This window comes from Tribolium madens, unplaced genomic scaffold (genome assembly GCF_015345945.1).
Source record: "Tribolium madens isolate multiple individuals breed KSU strain unplaced genomic scaffold, Tmad_KSU_1.1 Scaffold_91;HRSCAF=231;Tcas5.2_LG7, whole genome shotgun sequence".
In the NCBI taxonomy this organism is placed as follows: Eukaryota; Metazoa; Arthropoda; class Insecta; order Coleoptera; family Tenebrionidae; genus Tribolium; species Tribolium madens.
The window spans coordinates 6,071,845-6,086,245 of record NW_025401063.1 but is presented as its reverse complement, the minus strand read 5'-3'; the positions used below and the strand labels follow the sequence as shown (position 1 = coordinate 6,086,245).

Here is a 14,401-nt window from a genome sequence, read left to right as displayed (position 1 = left end):
CTGACGAAGTTATTATATTCTATTTTAAACATATATAAAAGCTCTTCTTCAAAACTAAATACTCGTAATTTAGTGAAAAAGTGAAAAACTCATTACTCAATAACAGAAAGTATTTCAAGTTGGACCCGTTTATGCCACAATTTATCTAATCTAAATGAACAATTGAGTACAAAACTAGATAGCTAATTACATAATCAAACACGGGTTGAATCTTTTACAGGTAAGTAATATGATGACACATAATTATTTTTAATGACACGCAAATAGTATTATTTACTCATACACCGAAAGTACTTTATATGACCAGGTAAGAAAATTTTTGCTGAACTATTTTTTTACACTAAAAACAATATCGCAAAATAATACAAAATCTTATCACACGTGGTTCAGATTATTTTCTAGTGTGTTTAAAACATTTCTCATTTGTACTCTCAAAGTCTACATAATGCATCCTTTCTACAAAATTCTAATTCGTAAGTGAAGTTTCTTTTCATGATTCAAGTTAATCAAATTTTGTTTTAGTTGCTTTAGTAGTATATTTAGCAGAACTAAATATACTTCCACAAACGGACCCTAGTTTTAAATGCAAAGATCCAAAAATTTCGAAAAAGTTCACCGGCGATACTGTTACTGCCACGAATCTGCTCATCGTGACTTACTTTGGACCATTAATACTCATCCCATTGATAGAAGTTTTAAGAGAAAATTCCTTCAAGAAAATCAATTTGGGAGCTGTGAAAACTTTATATAAAAATTACTTCGTTGGAAGTGTTTTTGTTATTTTGATAACAGAGCTTCTGAAACGCATTGTAAATGAGGCTCGACCACATTTTCTACACACGTGCAAACCTGATACGAACGAGTTTTGCCAACCTGGGACTCTCATTTCTGACTACATCTGCACCAACTTGCAACTTAGTAGTTCGAGTGTCAAGGATCTGATGAGATCATTTCCTTCAGGACATACTTCGCTGTCCACCTTTGGAGGTTTTTACTGTGCTGTGAGTGTCGTCAGAAACACTAAAAAGTCGTAAGTGAAATTGAAATGTTTTAGTATATTGCCCACACAAGGCTTTCCAAAATTCGTGGAAGTTTAACACGACTATTTCTTATTGCCGTATGTGTTAGTTGGAGTGTTGGATGTTCGTTGTCAAGGATAGTAGACAAGAAACATCATTGGTGGGATGTTTTAGCAGGAGCCATTCTTGGAACGTGCAGCGTCTTTTACACTTTACGCCTCTTGAATAGAAATAAATTTTTGGACAGTGTGGCACCTAGCCTGAAGGACTCAAGAAGTAAACCACTCAAAGAAGACTAAAACAGTCCAACTAGAAGTTATTTAAATAATTTATGTTTATTTAAAGTTTTTGTAGTAAATGAAATTAGTAAATAAATATTTTAAATTTTGAAACGAATTTTATTTCATTTCATTTAGGTACCTACAAACAGTTGTGTTCTGTTTAGTTAGGTAAAAATAAAATTTACAAACTAAATTCATAATGATGATTTTGCTTTACATAATTTATGTTCACTAAATAAAATATTTTCTTATCTACAAACAATACACTTGAGATTGAACGTTGGAACTGATTAGGGATCACAAATCATCAGATTCCACACACAGACAGATGATTTCGGTATGTACATGTATGTACATGATTGCTCGCTCGTAGTCGCTGTTCTATTTATTTTGCCACTCCGGGTACCGGAAATTGCCTAAAATTTTCCACAAAAATCGATAAAATTGAAAACTTCAAAATTGAACCATTTGCTCTTTTGGGGGTTCAAGAGACGTAGAAAAATACAAAAACCTTGTAAAAATGCAAGAAATAAATTTTTAATTTTTTTTGTGTAAGTCTGTATGAATATATTGAATTAAAACATTGTGACTGTTGACTGTGTGGTGGTGTAGCGGCATAAGGTCCCGCTTTCCAGCAAGTAACTAATTAATATAAAAATAGATATTTTTGAAAGATTTAAAAATCCAATTTAAAAATCTAGCAATTCAATAATTGCTCCAATCTGATTCAATTTAAATATTTAATCAAATTTTCGAATTCAATAAACCAAACTTATCACTGGTAAGCATTGCGAATTTCATTCACAATTTTTCGTGCATCTCCTCTTTCGCTTGCCCACGCTTATTACATTCATAAACCCACGAGATCACTATCTTAGAATTATCATGCAAGCGTTGTGAAATAAGCCTTACAAAAATTATGTTGGATGATTAAGCTCAAGCACGAATATTTAGACCAAGCTTTATATTTTAATTACCTACTGATTAAGTTGTGAACAAAAACGATAAATTACTTCATTAACGACAAATTTATTTGTAGGCAATTAACTCAATACATTTAAGAAAAGTTATTTTTTCTCCGGGACCAGGTTCTATTAAATTATCTGCTTGCGACGTGATCTGAAAATATTTCATTTTATCAACTTTGAAAAAGTTTTCCTTGCTAAAAAACTACAAAATATGAAACTTTTCCAATAATTAATTTTAAACTTTGTTACGAATAATTACAAAATATTTTCGAAGACTTTCTGACTTTGCTAAATGAATACGAAAAAATACATATTTACTTTACATCCATTTTTAATTTTTAATTAAAATTTAAGTACACAGCTTCTGAATTTTTAGACACCCAAAGTCGGTAAATGTCAATGTTTACCAAGCTCATTAATTTAAAAATTATGTGGTAATCTCATTGGTTTTCGTTCAAGCAAAGCATTAATTCAATTATCTCGTAAACACTTGTTCATTTAGTTTGTAAAGGATCATAATAAACTTAATTTAGTTGTGTGAAACCCCGAATAATTCAGAGAATTTTGTTTGGAATTGTAAACATTCACTCTCAGTTTTTATTTGGGTGTAAAAATATGCTCAGTACAATTTTGCACCCCAGTAAATATTTGAAGTTTACGACTTACGAGCATACTTTCCCTCTCGTATCTCGAAATAGTTGATCGAATTTATACGAACTTGGATGGTCGCAAGCCGTCATAAACTTTTTCAGCCCAGTAAATGCATCATTTTTGTTTTTACAGCCTTGGCGAAACGAATTCCGCGTCTCTTCCTACTTCCCATGTTTGGAAAGTAAAATTTTAATTACAGTCCGTGGTAGCGCATGATGAAAAAGTCCGCCCCTTGTGGAAATTAGAAATTCCTTCGGCACTCCGGCACATAATCCTCGCAAATAGATAACAAAGGACGTGACTACATACAAATTTGATGTAGTTGATACGCAAAAGCAACACAATAATGAATTTGTTGGCGCGGTCCGGACCGCATAGGGGTGGTGGGTCGATATGTAGCGGCCCCCCGCGCTGGGGGCGGCCGCGCACAACGCCGTCGCCGCCTCCGCTCCAAAAGCTCGTCTTCGCAGTGCTGTGAAAATTTCCAAATCGCTGACATGGTCAGACGCTTCCTGCTGCAGTCGGCGAACTTCGCAAAAGCTTCAATGAAGTAGAGCCTCAAGCTACCGATGTTGCGCCATGTAGCGCCAAGCACGTGCTGCGATGACCCGAGAGCTTTACACCCACACGGTAAGCTTTTCCTGCGATACGATGCAAAAGTTTACGGCCTGGAAATGGTACTTCATCCGATGCAATTTTTTGCGCGGAGAAAGCTCGAGATGAATCGCTGCCCAATTCAAAACAAACCGCTCGAAAAATTGCTTTCACTTTCCAAGAGATTATTGCATCCAAGTACCCACTCACTTTAGAAATTTATCATACTACTTTTTTCCTATATTTGTGAAGGGATTTATATCGCCAGGATAAATATATAAAAGAAAAAGCAATTTATACTCGTATATCTTCTGTATTAAATATCTAAAAAAACATTTTCAGAAATAATAAAATTTCAGTGAAAAGCACTCAATTTTGTATAATAAACCCACAATATTTCCTGATCGAACTGAGTCATCAGAATGTTGCCATAGAATTGTCAAGCGGTTCTCTCAGTTAATACCAAATTAATGAATTTCTGTCACTCTGGTGAATTCACAGATATGATCTGTTAATTCGGTTGTGCTTTATCTTTTAAACCTAATTGATATTTAAACCAAAAATAAATTTATAGGTAGATGGACATTTGAAATTTTATTCAATATTATTATATTAAATTATTAAAGTTATTGAATAATTATTTTTAATATTCTTAAGTTCTATTTGGTACCAATTTTTTAAATGTGACTTATTTAATAATAATTATATTCTTGGATTTATATTAAAAAATATATTGTTTTCCTTAAAGGAAAAAATACAAATACTTACGTGACATTTTTTTATTTTATCTTACTTTTAAGAAGTTACTCAAAAATGAATTGCTTTCGGTTAAAACAAAAGCAAAAAATAAATTATAACTAACTATATTAATCAATTATTATTTTTCATTAATTAAAAATTATTGTTAGATGTTTTGTTTTAACATGTATGTCCATAAAGCTAAACGACAAAGATATTTTCTTTTTATTTATAAATTAGAACACAGCAATTTTATGATTATTTTATACTAAAATTTCAAGTTTTCATATTAAAAATTTTCCTTGTTTTACCCTTTTTAGTAATGGTTTATATTTGTGTTCCATGTCATAATATAGGTAATTAATAAAGTTTATTTTTCAACAGGTGTAACAAGCATTGATAACAACTAATTACATACTATAGTTGTATTGGAAGAATTAATCTTTAAAGTAGGCGAGCTTTTTAATGAAATATTTTAAACTACCCTGCAATTCCTAAAAAGGTCAAATCAATAATTTGAAGGTCATTTAATAGCCAAAGTTTTGGCGAAATGCGGACCGGCAGGGTCAATGATATAAAGTTTTATGGTTAAAAATAACGCTACCCCAAAAGATTGTGGATAGGAGCATTTTTTCTCTAATAAAATGGTATTTTCCCAACAACTTTAAAAATGTTATACATTATTTACGAAACTTCAACGCTTGATCTTAATTTTAAAATAAAAAACGGCAGAATTAATTTTAAAATTCAGAAATAATACGAGTATATTGACAGTTCAGTTTTCAACAATTTTCGTTATTAACGAGTTTTGATCTTGGAATAAATAGTGTACTCTGTAAATGTAAAATATTCGTTATAGTGACATCACAAATAAGTTAATTATTAATAAGCAACAATACCAGTAGACAAAAAACCTTTTTCTTACATACGTTTCTTTTGAATAAAACATTTCCTAATTTTGTACAGAATTCTACAAATCATCCACAAAATCCGACACTTGTCCTGAATACATTCATGTTTTCTGGTATTCAGTTGTAACATTTATGATTACGACCTTTTTATGCTTGATGATCCATCAAATTTAAATGGTATAATAAAAGACGTATTTCGCATGTTTATTGTTAAAATATTTTTCAGATCGCGGGACCTGGGGGTCGCCTTCTCGTGACCGGTAAGCCCGAATATTTCAACCAAGTCCTGGCGTCCCTCGCCGTCTCTCTCGGCACTCTCACTGCCGGCCTCGGTAAAGGCTACAGCTCCCCCGCAATTGCTTCTTTGCAAGAACGCGACGCCGACGCTTTCCCGGTCTCTCGGCAGGAAGCCAGCTGGCTGGCCAGTCTCTCAATCTTAGGCGCCTTTTTCGGCGCCCTCCTCGGCTGCGCTGCCGTCCGCTGGGGCCGCCGCCGCACCCTCATTCTCACCAGTATCCCCCTGTCCGTCTCCTGGATCATAATCGCGTTCGCCGTCAGCGTAGAGGTGATGTGTTTCGCGGCCTTCGTCAGCGGCTTCCTCATCGCTATCGTCCAACTCGCAGCTCAAGTATACGTAAGCGAGATCGCCGCCCCCTCGATCAGGGGCGGACTAAGCGGCATGCTCAAAGTGGCAGGTCATGCTGGCGTCTTGGTGGCCTACGCCGCTGGGGCTTTCCTCGACTGGAGACAACTAGCGTGGCTGATTGCTTTGGCTCCGGCGATGATGTGTGTAGCCATGTGGAAGGTCCCGGAAAGTCCGGGGTTTCTGGTGCTCCGGGGACGTGATGACGAGGCCGAAAAGGCCTTGAGGTGGTTGAGGGGCGACAGCACTGATCTCAGGTTCGAGTTGGCTGTCTTGCAAGCACATGTCCTTACGAGGAGTGTGACGTCGAGTCATAGAGTCCTCCTCCGGACTTTGATGACTCCGGGCTTGATTGCTTGTGGTTTAATGTTTTTCCAGAGATTTTCCGGAGCTAATGCGTTCTACTTCTATGTCGTGACTGTTTTCAAGGAGACTTTCGGAGGCACGAACCCCCATAGTGCTGCAGTGGCCGTCGCAGTTGTCCAATTCCTATCATCTCTATTATCCGGGCTTTTGGTGGATAGTGTAGGGCGTTTGCCACTTCTCGTAGCATCCAGTGTCTTGATGTCTCTCGCTTTGGCATCGTTTGGGTCCTTTGCTTACTACGAAGATGCACACCACAAGAATGTTCCAAATTTAGACTGGATTCCTCTGCTTTGTGTGTTGGTATTTACCGTTGCCTTTTCCTTGGGGATCAGTCCGATTTCGTGGCTGCTTGTCACTGAATTGTTTTCGTTAGAACACCGCGGCTTAGGTACCGCTTTGGCAACTGCCTTCAGCCACTTTTGTTCGTTTGTTGGAGTCAAAACGTTCGTCGATTTTAAGGAGTTGCTAGGACTGCATGGGGCCTTTTGGTTGTATGCAGCGATTTCTGTTTGCGGTTTATGCTTTGTTGTGTGCTGCGTCCCGGAAACCAAAGGAAGGGATCTCACGGAGATTGACACGGCCAGGTGATTAAACGCCAATGGGGGAAAACGCAAAATTTCCATTAGCGTAGTGGAGAGGTATTGCTGATTTGTGTTATCAAAATCTTTTGTGATAACGAAATGTACAATCGTGATATTTTCCCCCAAAATCAGGTTTCTTTCAAATTTTTTCGACATATCGAGAAATTTGTAAAATTCAATTAAAGAAAACAATCTTTGGCGCCGAGCTTCACTATATCAAAAATTATATTATTACTTAATATAGTTTTAATCAATTGTGGTCCATTTTGACAATACCACCATATTTGACAATATTTATTAGACAATATTATAATGTTAGAGTGATTGAATTATACATAAATATCTTTAAAACATTTAGGTGCTATTTAGAAGCTTTAGAAAAGATAATCAATTAATGTTTCAACCTGATTAGATTCTAGATGATGCAATGTCCATTGTCATTCCCTTACAAATCCACTTGAATCCCGTTGCTTTAATTACAAAGATCAACAATAATTAAATAAATTAATGGCAAACACTAATTTACATCGCAGAAGCAAATGAGGAAGCCTTCAATAATGCTGTTTGTCGTTATAATCTGAACAGCTGGATTCACCGTGGTTTAATAACTTGGGCGCTGTTATGTAAAATGAAATCACCCATCCTCCGCCTCTTAAACGTGTTTTAAAAAATAATCAATGTCACTAAAGCTTCAATAGATGTATCAATGTCTAAATGTTCATTCGCCAAACAATTACATTTTACATAACTGTGTCCAAATAATATGCTCAATTTACATTAGCCCAATTCCTTGACAATATTTTACATTGAGTATTGTAGAAGTGTAAGAGTTTATCAGTAAAAATTTATTATCTACTCGTCGGAGTTGCAACGGATGAATTTTCCCATTGTAAACTAGAAAGAAAAAGCCGCTAACAACTCCGCAACTAGCCTTACAATGATGTTACATTTTAAATTATTATGTGTAGGCAGACACGTGGAAATTTCTGCTTTAAATTTCCACCGGTTTTATCGTACATTAAGTATGAATTGATGCATTAAGATCAAACAATGGGGAAATTACAACATAATATTTTTACTGGTGATTTATATACTAAAAATACCTCTATTATATTCTGCTCGTTAAAAAAATCTATTCATAGCTGGTCTATGACACTATTGTGATGTTCATACATGAACACAGTGTTTATTGTAAAACAACTTAGAATTTTTGTGAATGCTTCGACAATAATTTTTAAATGCTCTCTTTTTATAATAGTTTACTTTGTACTAGAACAATTTATTACGAAATAAATAAAAAGTAATGATACATTAAACCACTGCCTTTTCCTCAAAATTCGTATTGTGATGACTCGTATTCACATTTCACTCCAAATCCTTAAATTTTTCAAAACCTTTTTTCTTAAACAACAAATAAAAAGTGAACAGTTGTCAATATTTAAATCGTCGGTGACTTTTAAATGTAATAATTACAATGTAACACCTGTGAAATAGAGAAAAATTGACCAAATTATTGTCTCTAATTCGAAACCAAAACAAAGTTTGTATTATTTACATTTGAAAAGTTACCTCAAGATATTTTCACAACTTTCACAACGACCAAGTTTTACTTCCTCACTTCTATATAGTCATTTCTTGCATGATTGGATATTATTTCTAGAACAATTATGTCCTTATCTAATCTTGAACTATTTTTAATCCGTCTTGCTTTTACACTTAAGAGAAACAACAATTAAATTTTTGCAATTTCCTTCATAAAATTTAGAAAATCGATTGCTTTCAAAACGTTAAATCAAATCAACTTTATTATGACTCAAATTGCAACAAAAACCTAAAATTTTTACAAAATATAAAAAATAAAATTGTATGAAGTTTTGCAAGAAATAAGTTCAAAAACTGAAATGTATCTACAAATCTGCAAAGATTAAATAACAAAACTCGTTTTATGCTTCGTCATTTTGTACAACATACACAATCACAAAACTTTTATTTACACAAACTGATTACCCATGGAAAACCTTTGGTCTAACGATATGTTTTTATTTGTCCAGGTGTGGAAATACACATTTTACACATTACTGTGAATATATTTTTCAAATTGAAACCAATTTATTTATAAACTGTAGACAACGGTACACAATTGCAAAAATTCGATTACCTACATAAGTACCTACTATATTAAATCATTGCACCTTCATTTTTCAAGATTTTAATAAAAAACAAAAGTTTTTTTACCTTATTTCAAATTTTATAAATAAGAAAATGAAATTCTATGAAGTTTGGCATAATCTTGAATACTTGAAACAATTTGAAATCTTGAATAGACCTCCTTTTTCTTGCCAGTGGCACAGTCCACCTCCAGTTCTCACGTGACCGGAACGAACCAATCGCAAACCGCCAAATACTGTAGCTCTTGACAGCGATAAATATTATGTTAAAATCGTGTAGATAGCTAGAAAACAAAATTATTTCGAGTGCTAGTTTGTAAATAAATCTTTTGATCGTGTAATTAAACAACTGCCAAAGTGGAGCTAAATAAGGAAGACATGGAAACATTACCAATCACATTGATAGTGAAAGCGCCTAATCAACAAATTGAAGATCAAACAATCAAATGCGAGCTGTCATGGACTATAAATAAATTAAAACAGCACCTGTCTGAAGTCTATCCCAGTAAACCGGTGAGTATTTTGTTGCGAAGCCTTGACCGATTCTGAGTAACCCCCATTTCAGCCCAAACACGAGCAAAAATTGATCTATTCAGGCCAACTCTTAAACGACTCAGTCACACTTAAAGATGTCTTGCGACAATACGACGGCCAGGAAACCCATACCGTGCATCTAGTGTGTACCCCAAAACACACGAAAACGCCAAGACAGGAGACGAGACAGCCCCCACAACCCGCAATGACGACTCCTCAGCCCCAAGTCACTCCAAGTAACACCGCTACAGAACAGAATGTTCCTAACATGCCATGGGCCAATAACCCTACCATGGACCCCAATCAGTACGCAATGCAAATGGCATGGATGCAACAAACATATCTCCAATACATGACTCAATATATGCAATTGTAAGTAAACATTTCCATGACCTTGGTGATAATACTTGGTGTACCTTTAAATTGCCTGACCTTTGCCACTCTAAACATCATCATTTACACAATAGAATTAATGGTCATTTCGTAAAATATATGTTTCTAGAATATCCTGTCATGTGATCAAGCGATAACTTATCACCAATTGACGAAATTTTTCTCTCTAGGGCTGCAAACTCTTACGGAACTGCCTCAGCTTCCACCGCACAACCCACCGTCGCGCCTGACCCACAGCCCCAACAGAATGCTCCAGAACAGGCGGCCCCCCAAGCCCCGGCTGCAGCGGTGCAAAGAGATCCCGAGAATCCCGAAAGGGATTGGTTGGATGTCTTTTACATGTTGAGCAGAGTGCTGGTCCTTTTTAGTGTGGTGTACTTTTACTCAAGTCCTTTGCGTTTCGTGTTTGTTCTCTTACTGGGATTCACTCTTTACTTGTACCAAATCGGGTTCTTCAGAAATATTAACAATAACAACAATAATAACAACAATGTAGCACCCCCGGAACCTGTGCCACAAGAAGAACAACAACCGTCCCGGTTGATGGTTGTTTGGACATTTTTTGCAACGTTCTTTGCCTCTTTGATTCCAGAAATTCCAAATGCTGTTTAATTTGGGAATTGCGTTCTTTTCAAATCTAAGCAATTTTAGACAAGGTTTCCAAATTTAAAGTGATTTTAGTTTGAGCAGATCTGTGCTGATATTTAAATGTAAACACAATACCAAATTATTAAAATGTTTATATTACGTGTATAGCTTTTAATGTAAATATTTCATATTATAGCTTTAGAAAGAATTGTGATTTATACGATAAGTATCTAAATATATTTTTATTTATAAAAGAATTTGTTGTAACTTAACCAAAATTCCAATAAAGGTTTTTTTTAATTAACTCCTAACTACTAGTCGTTACCTTAGGCATTTTCAGTCTCACTTAATTCTTGATTATTATGAAACAACTCGTCAGTTGTGCTCTGTGAAACTTCTTGGCTTTGAGAAAAATTTTCGTTTGGCTCTAAATCAATAGTTTTGCTGTTGCTGATTTGAGATGAAATATTTTCCTCCTCATCTTTAGATAAATTATTTTGTTTTGGCATTGACTGTGAGTTTTCAGAAAGCTCAATTTCTTCATTTCCACCTTGATTTGAAAGCTTATCTTCAAACTGCCTTATCTCTTGATCACTAGGGAAATCTTCTTCACTTGGCATTGGTAGAGTAACTTCAGACCGTCCCATTTCTTCCATTTCTTGGTCATCAGGAAATTCATCTTGACTTGCCAATGTTAAAGACCCACTGGCTGGGTTTTGCGATTCATTTGTTCTTTGTATCATCCTTTCCTTCCTTATTCTTTCCGCTCTTTCTTTATTTATTCTGATGATTTCCAACTGTTCTTCAGTTAATTCAGGTTCTTCAGGTTGTGTAACTTCTAAAGAAGCAGGAAAAGCATCAAACTGATTTTCCTCTGGTGGTTCGGGCTCAGAATCATTGTCATTGTTTATAATTGGAGAATCTTCACACAGCAAATCGTACCTGATTCTTTTAATGTGAGTCTAAAATCAAACACAAGATGTTTAATAAGCCCTGATAAAGATAAGTGTACATACAACAACAGCTTTCTTGGACCCAAGCTGCTCAATTTTGGCAATACATTCGCTAAAGGGGTATTTGGGAAACAAACGGTGGCACCAGTACTCGTAAGTTTTTAAAATTACACCCAAGTCCTGTTCTTCATAACCTTTCCCTTTGTATTTTACTCGGTCAAAATGTGATTCTAAAGCGGACAGACCTCGTGGTCCCTTCAGTCGTTCCGCATTTAGTTTAGGTTGAGGATTTCGTATAACTCTTCTGGCTTTCACTGGTTTACTAGCAGTAGCAGATTCTGCTTCATTCTCATTATTTTCACCTGGAGCTTCTTCCGCCTGTTCTTCTATATTGCCTTCATCTGCATTTTCTTCAAAGCGCTCTAAAGCAACTTCTTCGATTATTTCTAAATCTGAATCTTCGGAAGAACTCATTTTTGCAAAACGAATGAAATCGAAAGTTTTTTCGCGCCTTTTTTTGACAGCTTTCTGACATATGTAGGTTAGGTATGAGAAAAAAACAAAATTTTAATTGATTTATTCAAAGTTATCACTACTACACTCCGTGTTTGGTGCAATAAACTTTTTCAAACCCTCATCAGATTGGTTCAATCTTGATAGAAATGACTGCAGGAGATTTTTGTTTAACTTATCCGTTAGGTCGATTTCTCGAACTTGAGGATTTTCGGGTTGTGGTATCTCCCGTACCTCTTCGTTCTGTTTCTTTGGTTCTTCGTAATTCTTGCTTGGCATGTTTGAATTAACTATAATTAAACGTTTAAAAAATAACAAAAATCAACCAATGATCAATTAATAACATGCGCTTGAATGTGAATTCAACCGAAAAATTGGTTCATGGAACAACACCCAAGCAATAGTTATTTTTATGATGAAATCGCAAAAAAACAGCTCATACTTTTGAAATTTTAATATCTAATCTTTGTAATAGTACATTATCAAAAAAAAATTGTCCTAATAAATTATGATTCCTTCATAAAAAACATTCCACACTTAAATTAATTTTTGCATAATTGCAGAATTAAGCAAATTTCCTTCTGCTAAAGTCTGAGAATCCTCCAAAATTCGGGATGGATACCCTGACAGTAGATTGAAATTTCTTGTTTGATACTGAGGTCTAGCTGTTAAAATGTATTGACGCACGTCTCCTACAGTGTGAGTATGATTAAATTGCGCAACAAGTCTTGAACCATCAGTTAAGCGAATTTGGATACTGCAAGAAAAAACACAATAACATACAAAATAAATACAGAAACACATACTTAGTCGTTGGCTGGGAAGAATCTAGTTTTAAAGCTTCTTTAGCACGTGCTTCATTGGCGGGTTTGTCCTCTTCTCTTTGCGCTCCTACTACAGGGGGCGCAGGGCTACCTAAAGTGTAGCCTTGTCCTGTAAACGGTTTAATGCCCTTATCCACTTGTTTGAAAGTTTCCATTCGATGATCCTCCATTGCTAGATAAACCTAAACAAAAGTATAATCACACCAATTTTTAAATAATAATAATTGATTACTTCAGTATTGCCTTGTCGCAGTTCTTGTGGAATTTCGCCCCTCTGAATACTTTGCAAAAATTCAGTATTTGCAGGATCAGTGTAAGATCTCAATTCCCCCTCATTGACTGTAAACCCGTCTTTCCAGAGCTTTAAAGTAACTTCCGGTGAAGGAGCAGGTCCAGCAGCCCCTTCAACTTCCTCAGAGTCATCAACTGTCTGTCCTAACTTGTACCCCTTGCCCTTGAAAAGTTTTGAGCCCCCTGGTTTTTGATCAACTATTTCGACCCCATGTCTACAATTCTCTGTTATTTTCTGTACAGTGATAAAAACGATTCATACTTTTGCACAGATTTAAACATTCCTGAAACAATGTCTTTTTTCTTAGAAGGCCCTAAAACTTGTTGGCCGCTATGTTCAGATCCTCCTGCATAAAAAGCTTGACCTTCTTCTTCCTCCTCGTCACTTGAAGTTGTTAATGTGTTTAAAGTGGCGAAATTCGAATTTGTAGTTTTAGATTTCGGCCTGGGAGGTGCTGCTTGATGAGAGTGTTCTGTTTCGGAAGGCTGATCAGGTGTATTGTCTTCACCGACTTCGGCACCATCATTTTCATAATACCTGCTAATAGCGATCTGGAAAACTATGTAAATTCAACTATGTCTAGTAAATATTTATCATTACATCGAGTTTCCACGCTGACGATTCTAAGTAAAACTTTGCTCTGTCTTCATCAACACCTGTTATAGCAGTAAATTGAGAGATCAGTTCTGGATTATCACTCATGATTATTCAATTCAATCTATTTCCTTGGTCCAAATAAGCACTAAACCTACAAAATATTGACAATTGTTCAATAATTTCACAACTTCAAAAGTGATTTGTAAGAATCATCCTAACCTCAAAAGTGAACAAACTTTTACAAACAAATAAATTACATCATTCCAGACGAGAACCAAAAAGAAATTATACTCCATGCAATATTTTAAATAAACAAGAAGAAAAGAGTTCTTACTTACGCTGCAAATACAAATGTTCGGTATTTTTGTACAAAAAACATTCATTTATGACATTTCTAATTTGGGGTTTTTTGTTTTAGTTTTATAGATGCCGACTGTGCATCAGACCGAATTACTTTTTTTAGGTTTATTCAAAAAAAAAAATGGGAAAAATTTAAAACTGAGGACGAATTTCGATAATTAAAAAACAATGTTTATTTTTGAAACATATTTATTAATTAAATAAAAAATTTTAAACAATACGTAAAAACAACTATGTTAACTGCTAGAGCTGCAATAAAATGAAGTTAAAGCGATTGTAAAGTATTCATACCGATAAATGATTATTATTTACAATAAGGTTGAGATTCTTTCACTTGAAAATGCTAAGTATAATAAATCTTTCAACTAAAATTAAATACCAACATTATGATGCTATGCATAGAATATCTTAAAATAATGTTAAGCTT

General features: G+C 34.9%; 5 protein-coding genes across 7 annotated transcripts; 3 read left to right on the top strand and 2 right to left on the bottom strand.

Annotated features, from left to right (window-relative positions):
• The first annotated feature begins 181 nt into the window (after positions 1 to 181).
• On the top strand, positions 182 to 1,397 carry LOC123010969 (putative phosphatidate phosphatase). Of its 2 annotated transcripts, none has more exons than XM_044408197.1 (4): positions 182 to 220; positions 391 to 473; positions 523 to 1,001; positions 1,055 to 1,397. In XM_044408197.1, the coding sequence occupies exons 2-4, from the start codon at positions 446 to 448 to the stop codon at positions 1,316 to 1,318; spliced, it is 771 nt and encodes a 256-aa protein (XP_044264132.1). In that variant the 5' UTR covers positions 182 to 220; positions 391 to 445; the 3' UTR covers positions 1,319 to 1,397. The 2 variants fall into 2 exon arrangements, with proteins under 2 accessions (XP_044264132.1, XP_044264131.1); XM_044408196.1 differs by lacking the exon at positions 182 to 220 and adding an exon at positions 268 to 307.
• Positions 1,398 to 2,361: 964 nt separating this feature from the next.
• LOC123011079 (TIMELESS-interacting protein) lies at positions 2,362 to 11,949 on the bottom strand. 2 transcript variants are annotated; one of them, XM_044408355.1, is made up of 3 exons: positions 11,452 to 11,949; positions 10,761 to 11,397; positions 2,362 to 2,419 (listed from the first exon to the last, which is right to left on the bottom strand). In XM_044408355.1, the coding sequence occupies exons 1-2, from the start codon at positions 11,860 to 11,862 to the stop codon at positions 10,762 to 10,764; spliced, it is 1,047 nt and encodes a 348-aa protein (XP_044264290.1). In that variant the 5' UTR covers positions 11,863 to 11,949; the 3' UTR covers positions 2,362 to 2,419; position 10,761. The 2 variants fall into 2 exon arrangements, with proteins under 2 accessions (XP_044264290.1, XP_044264289.1); XM_044408354.1 differs by lacking the exon at positions 2,362 to 2,419 and having other exon boundaries at positions 10,500 to 11,397.
• On the top strand, positions 3,366 to 9,295 carry LOC123011078 (facilitated trehalose transporter Tret1-2 homolog). The gene is made up of 3 exons (XM_044408353.1): positions 3,366 to 3,549; positions 5,389 to 6,755; positions 9,096 to 9,295. The coding sequence occupies exons 1-3, from the start codon at positions 3,523 to 3,525 to the stop codon at positions 9,160 to 9,162; spliced, it is 1,461 nt and encodes a 486-aa protein (XP_044264288.1). The 5' UTR covers positions 3,366 to 3,522; the 3' UTR covers positions 9,163 to 9,295.
• LOC123011082 (homocysteine-responsive endoplasmic reticulum-resident ubiquitin-like domain member 2 protein) lies at positions 9,158 to 10,739 on the top strand. The gene is made up of 3 exons (XM_044408356.1): positions 9,158 to 9,433; positions 9,486 to 9,826; positions 10,018 to 10,739. The coding sequence occupies exons 1-3, from the start codon at positions 9,299 to 9,301 to the stop codon at positions 10,457 to 10,459; spliced, it is 918 nt and encodes a 305-aa protein (XP_044264291.1). The 5' UTR covers positions 9,158 to 9,298; the 3' UTR covers positions 10,460 to 10,739.
• A 391-nt stretch (positions 11,950 to 12,340) lies between the features above and the next one.
• LOC123011135 (NSFL1 cofactor p47-like) lies at positions 12,341 to 14,051 on the bottom strand. The gene is made up of 6 exons (XM_044408446.1): positions 13,953 to 14,051; positions 13,618 to 13,765; positions 13,279 to 13,568; positions 12,958 to 13,231; positions 12,708 to 12,907; positions 12,341 to 12,658 (listed from the first exon to the last, which is right to left on the bottom strand). The coding sequence occupies exons 2-6, from the start codon at positions 13,717 to 13,719 to the stop codon at positions 12,439 to 12,441; spliced, it is 1,086 nt and encodes a 361-aa protein (XP_044264381.1). The 5' UTR covers positions 13,720 to 13,765; positions 13,953 to 14,051; the 3' UTR covers positions 12,341 to 12,438.
• Positions 14,052 to 14,401: the final 350 nt, after the last annotated feature.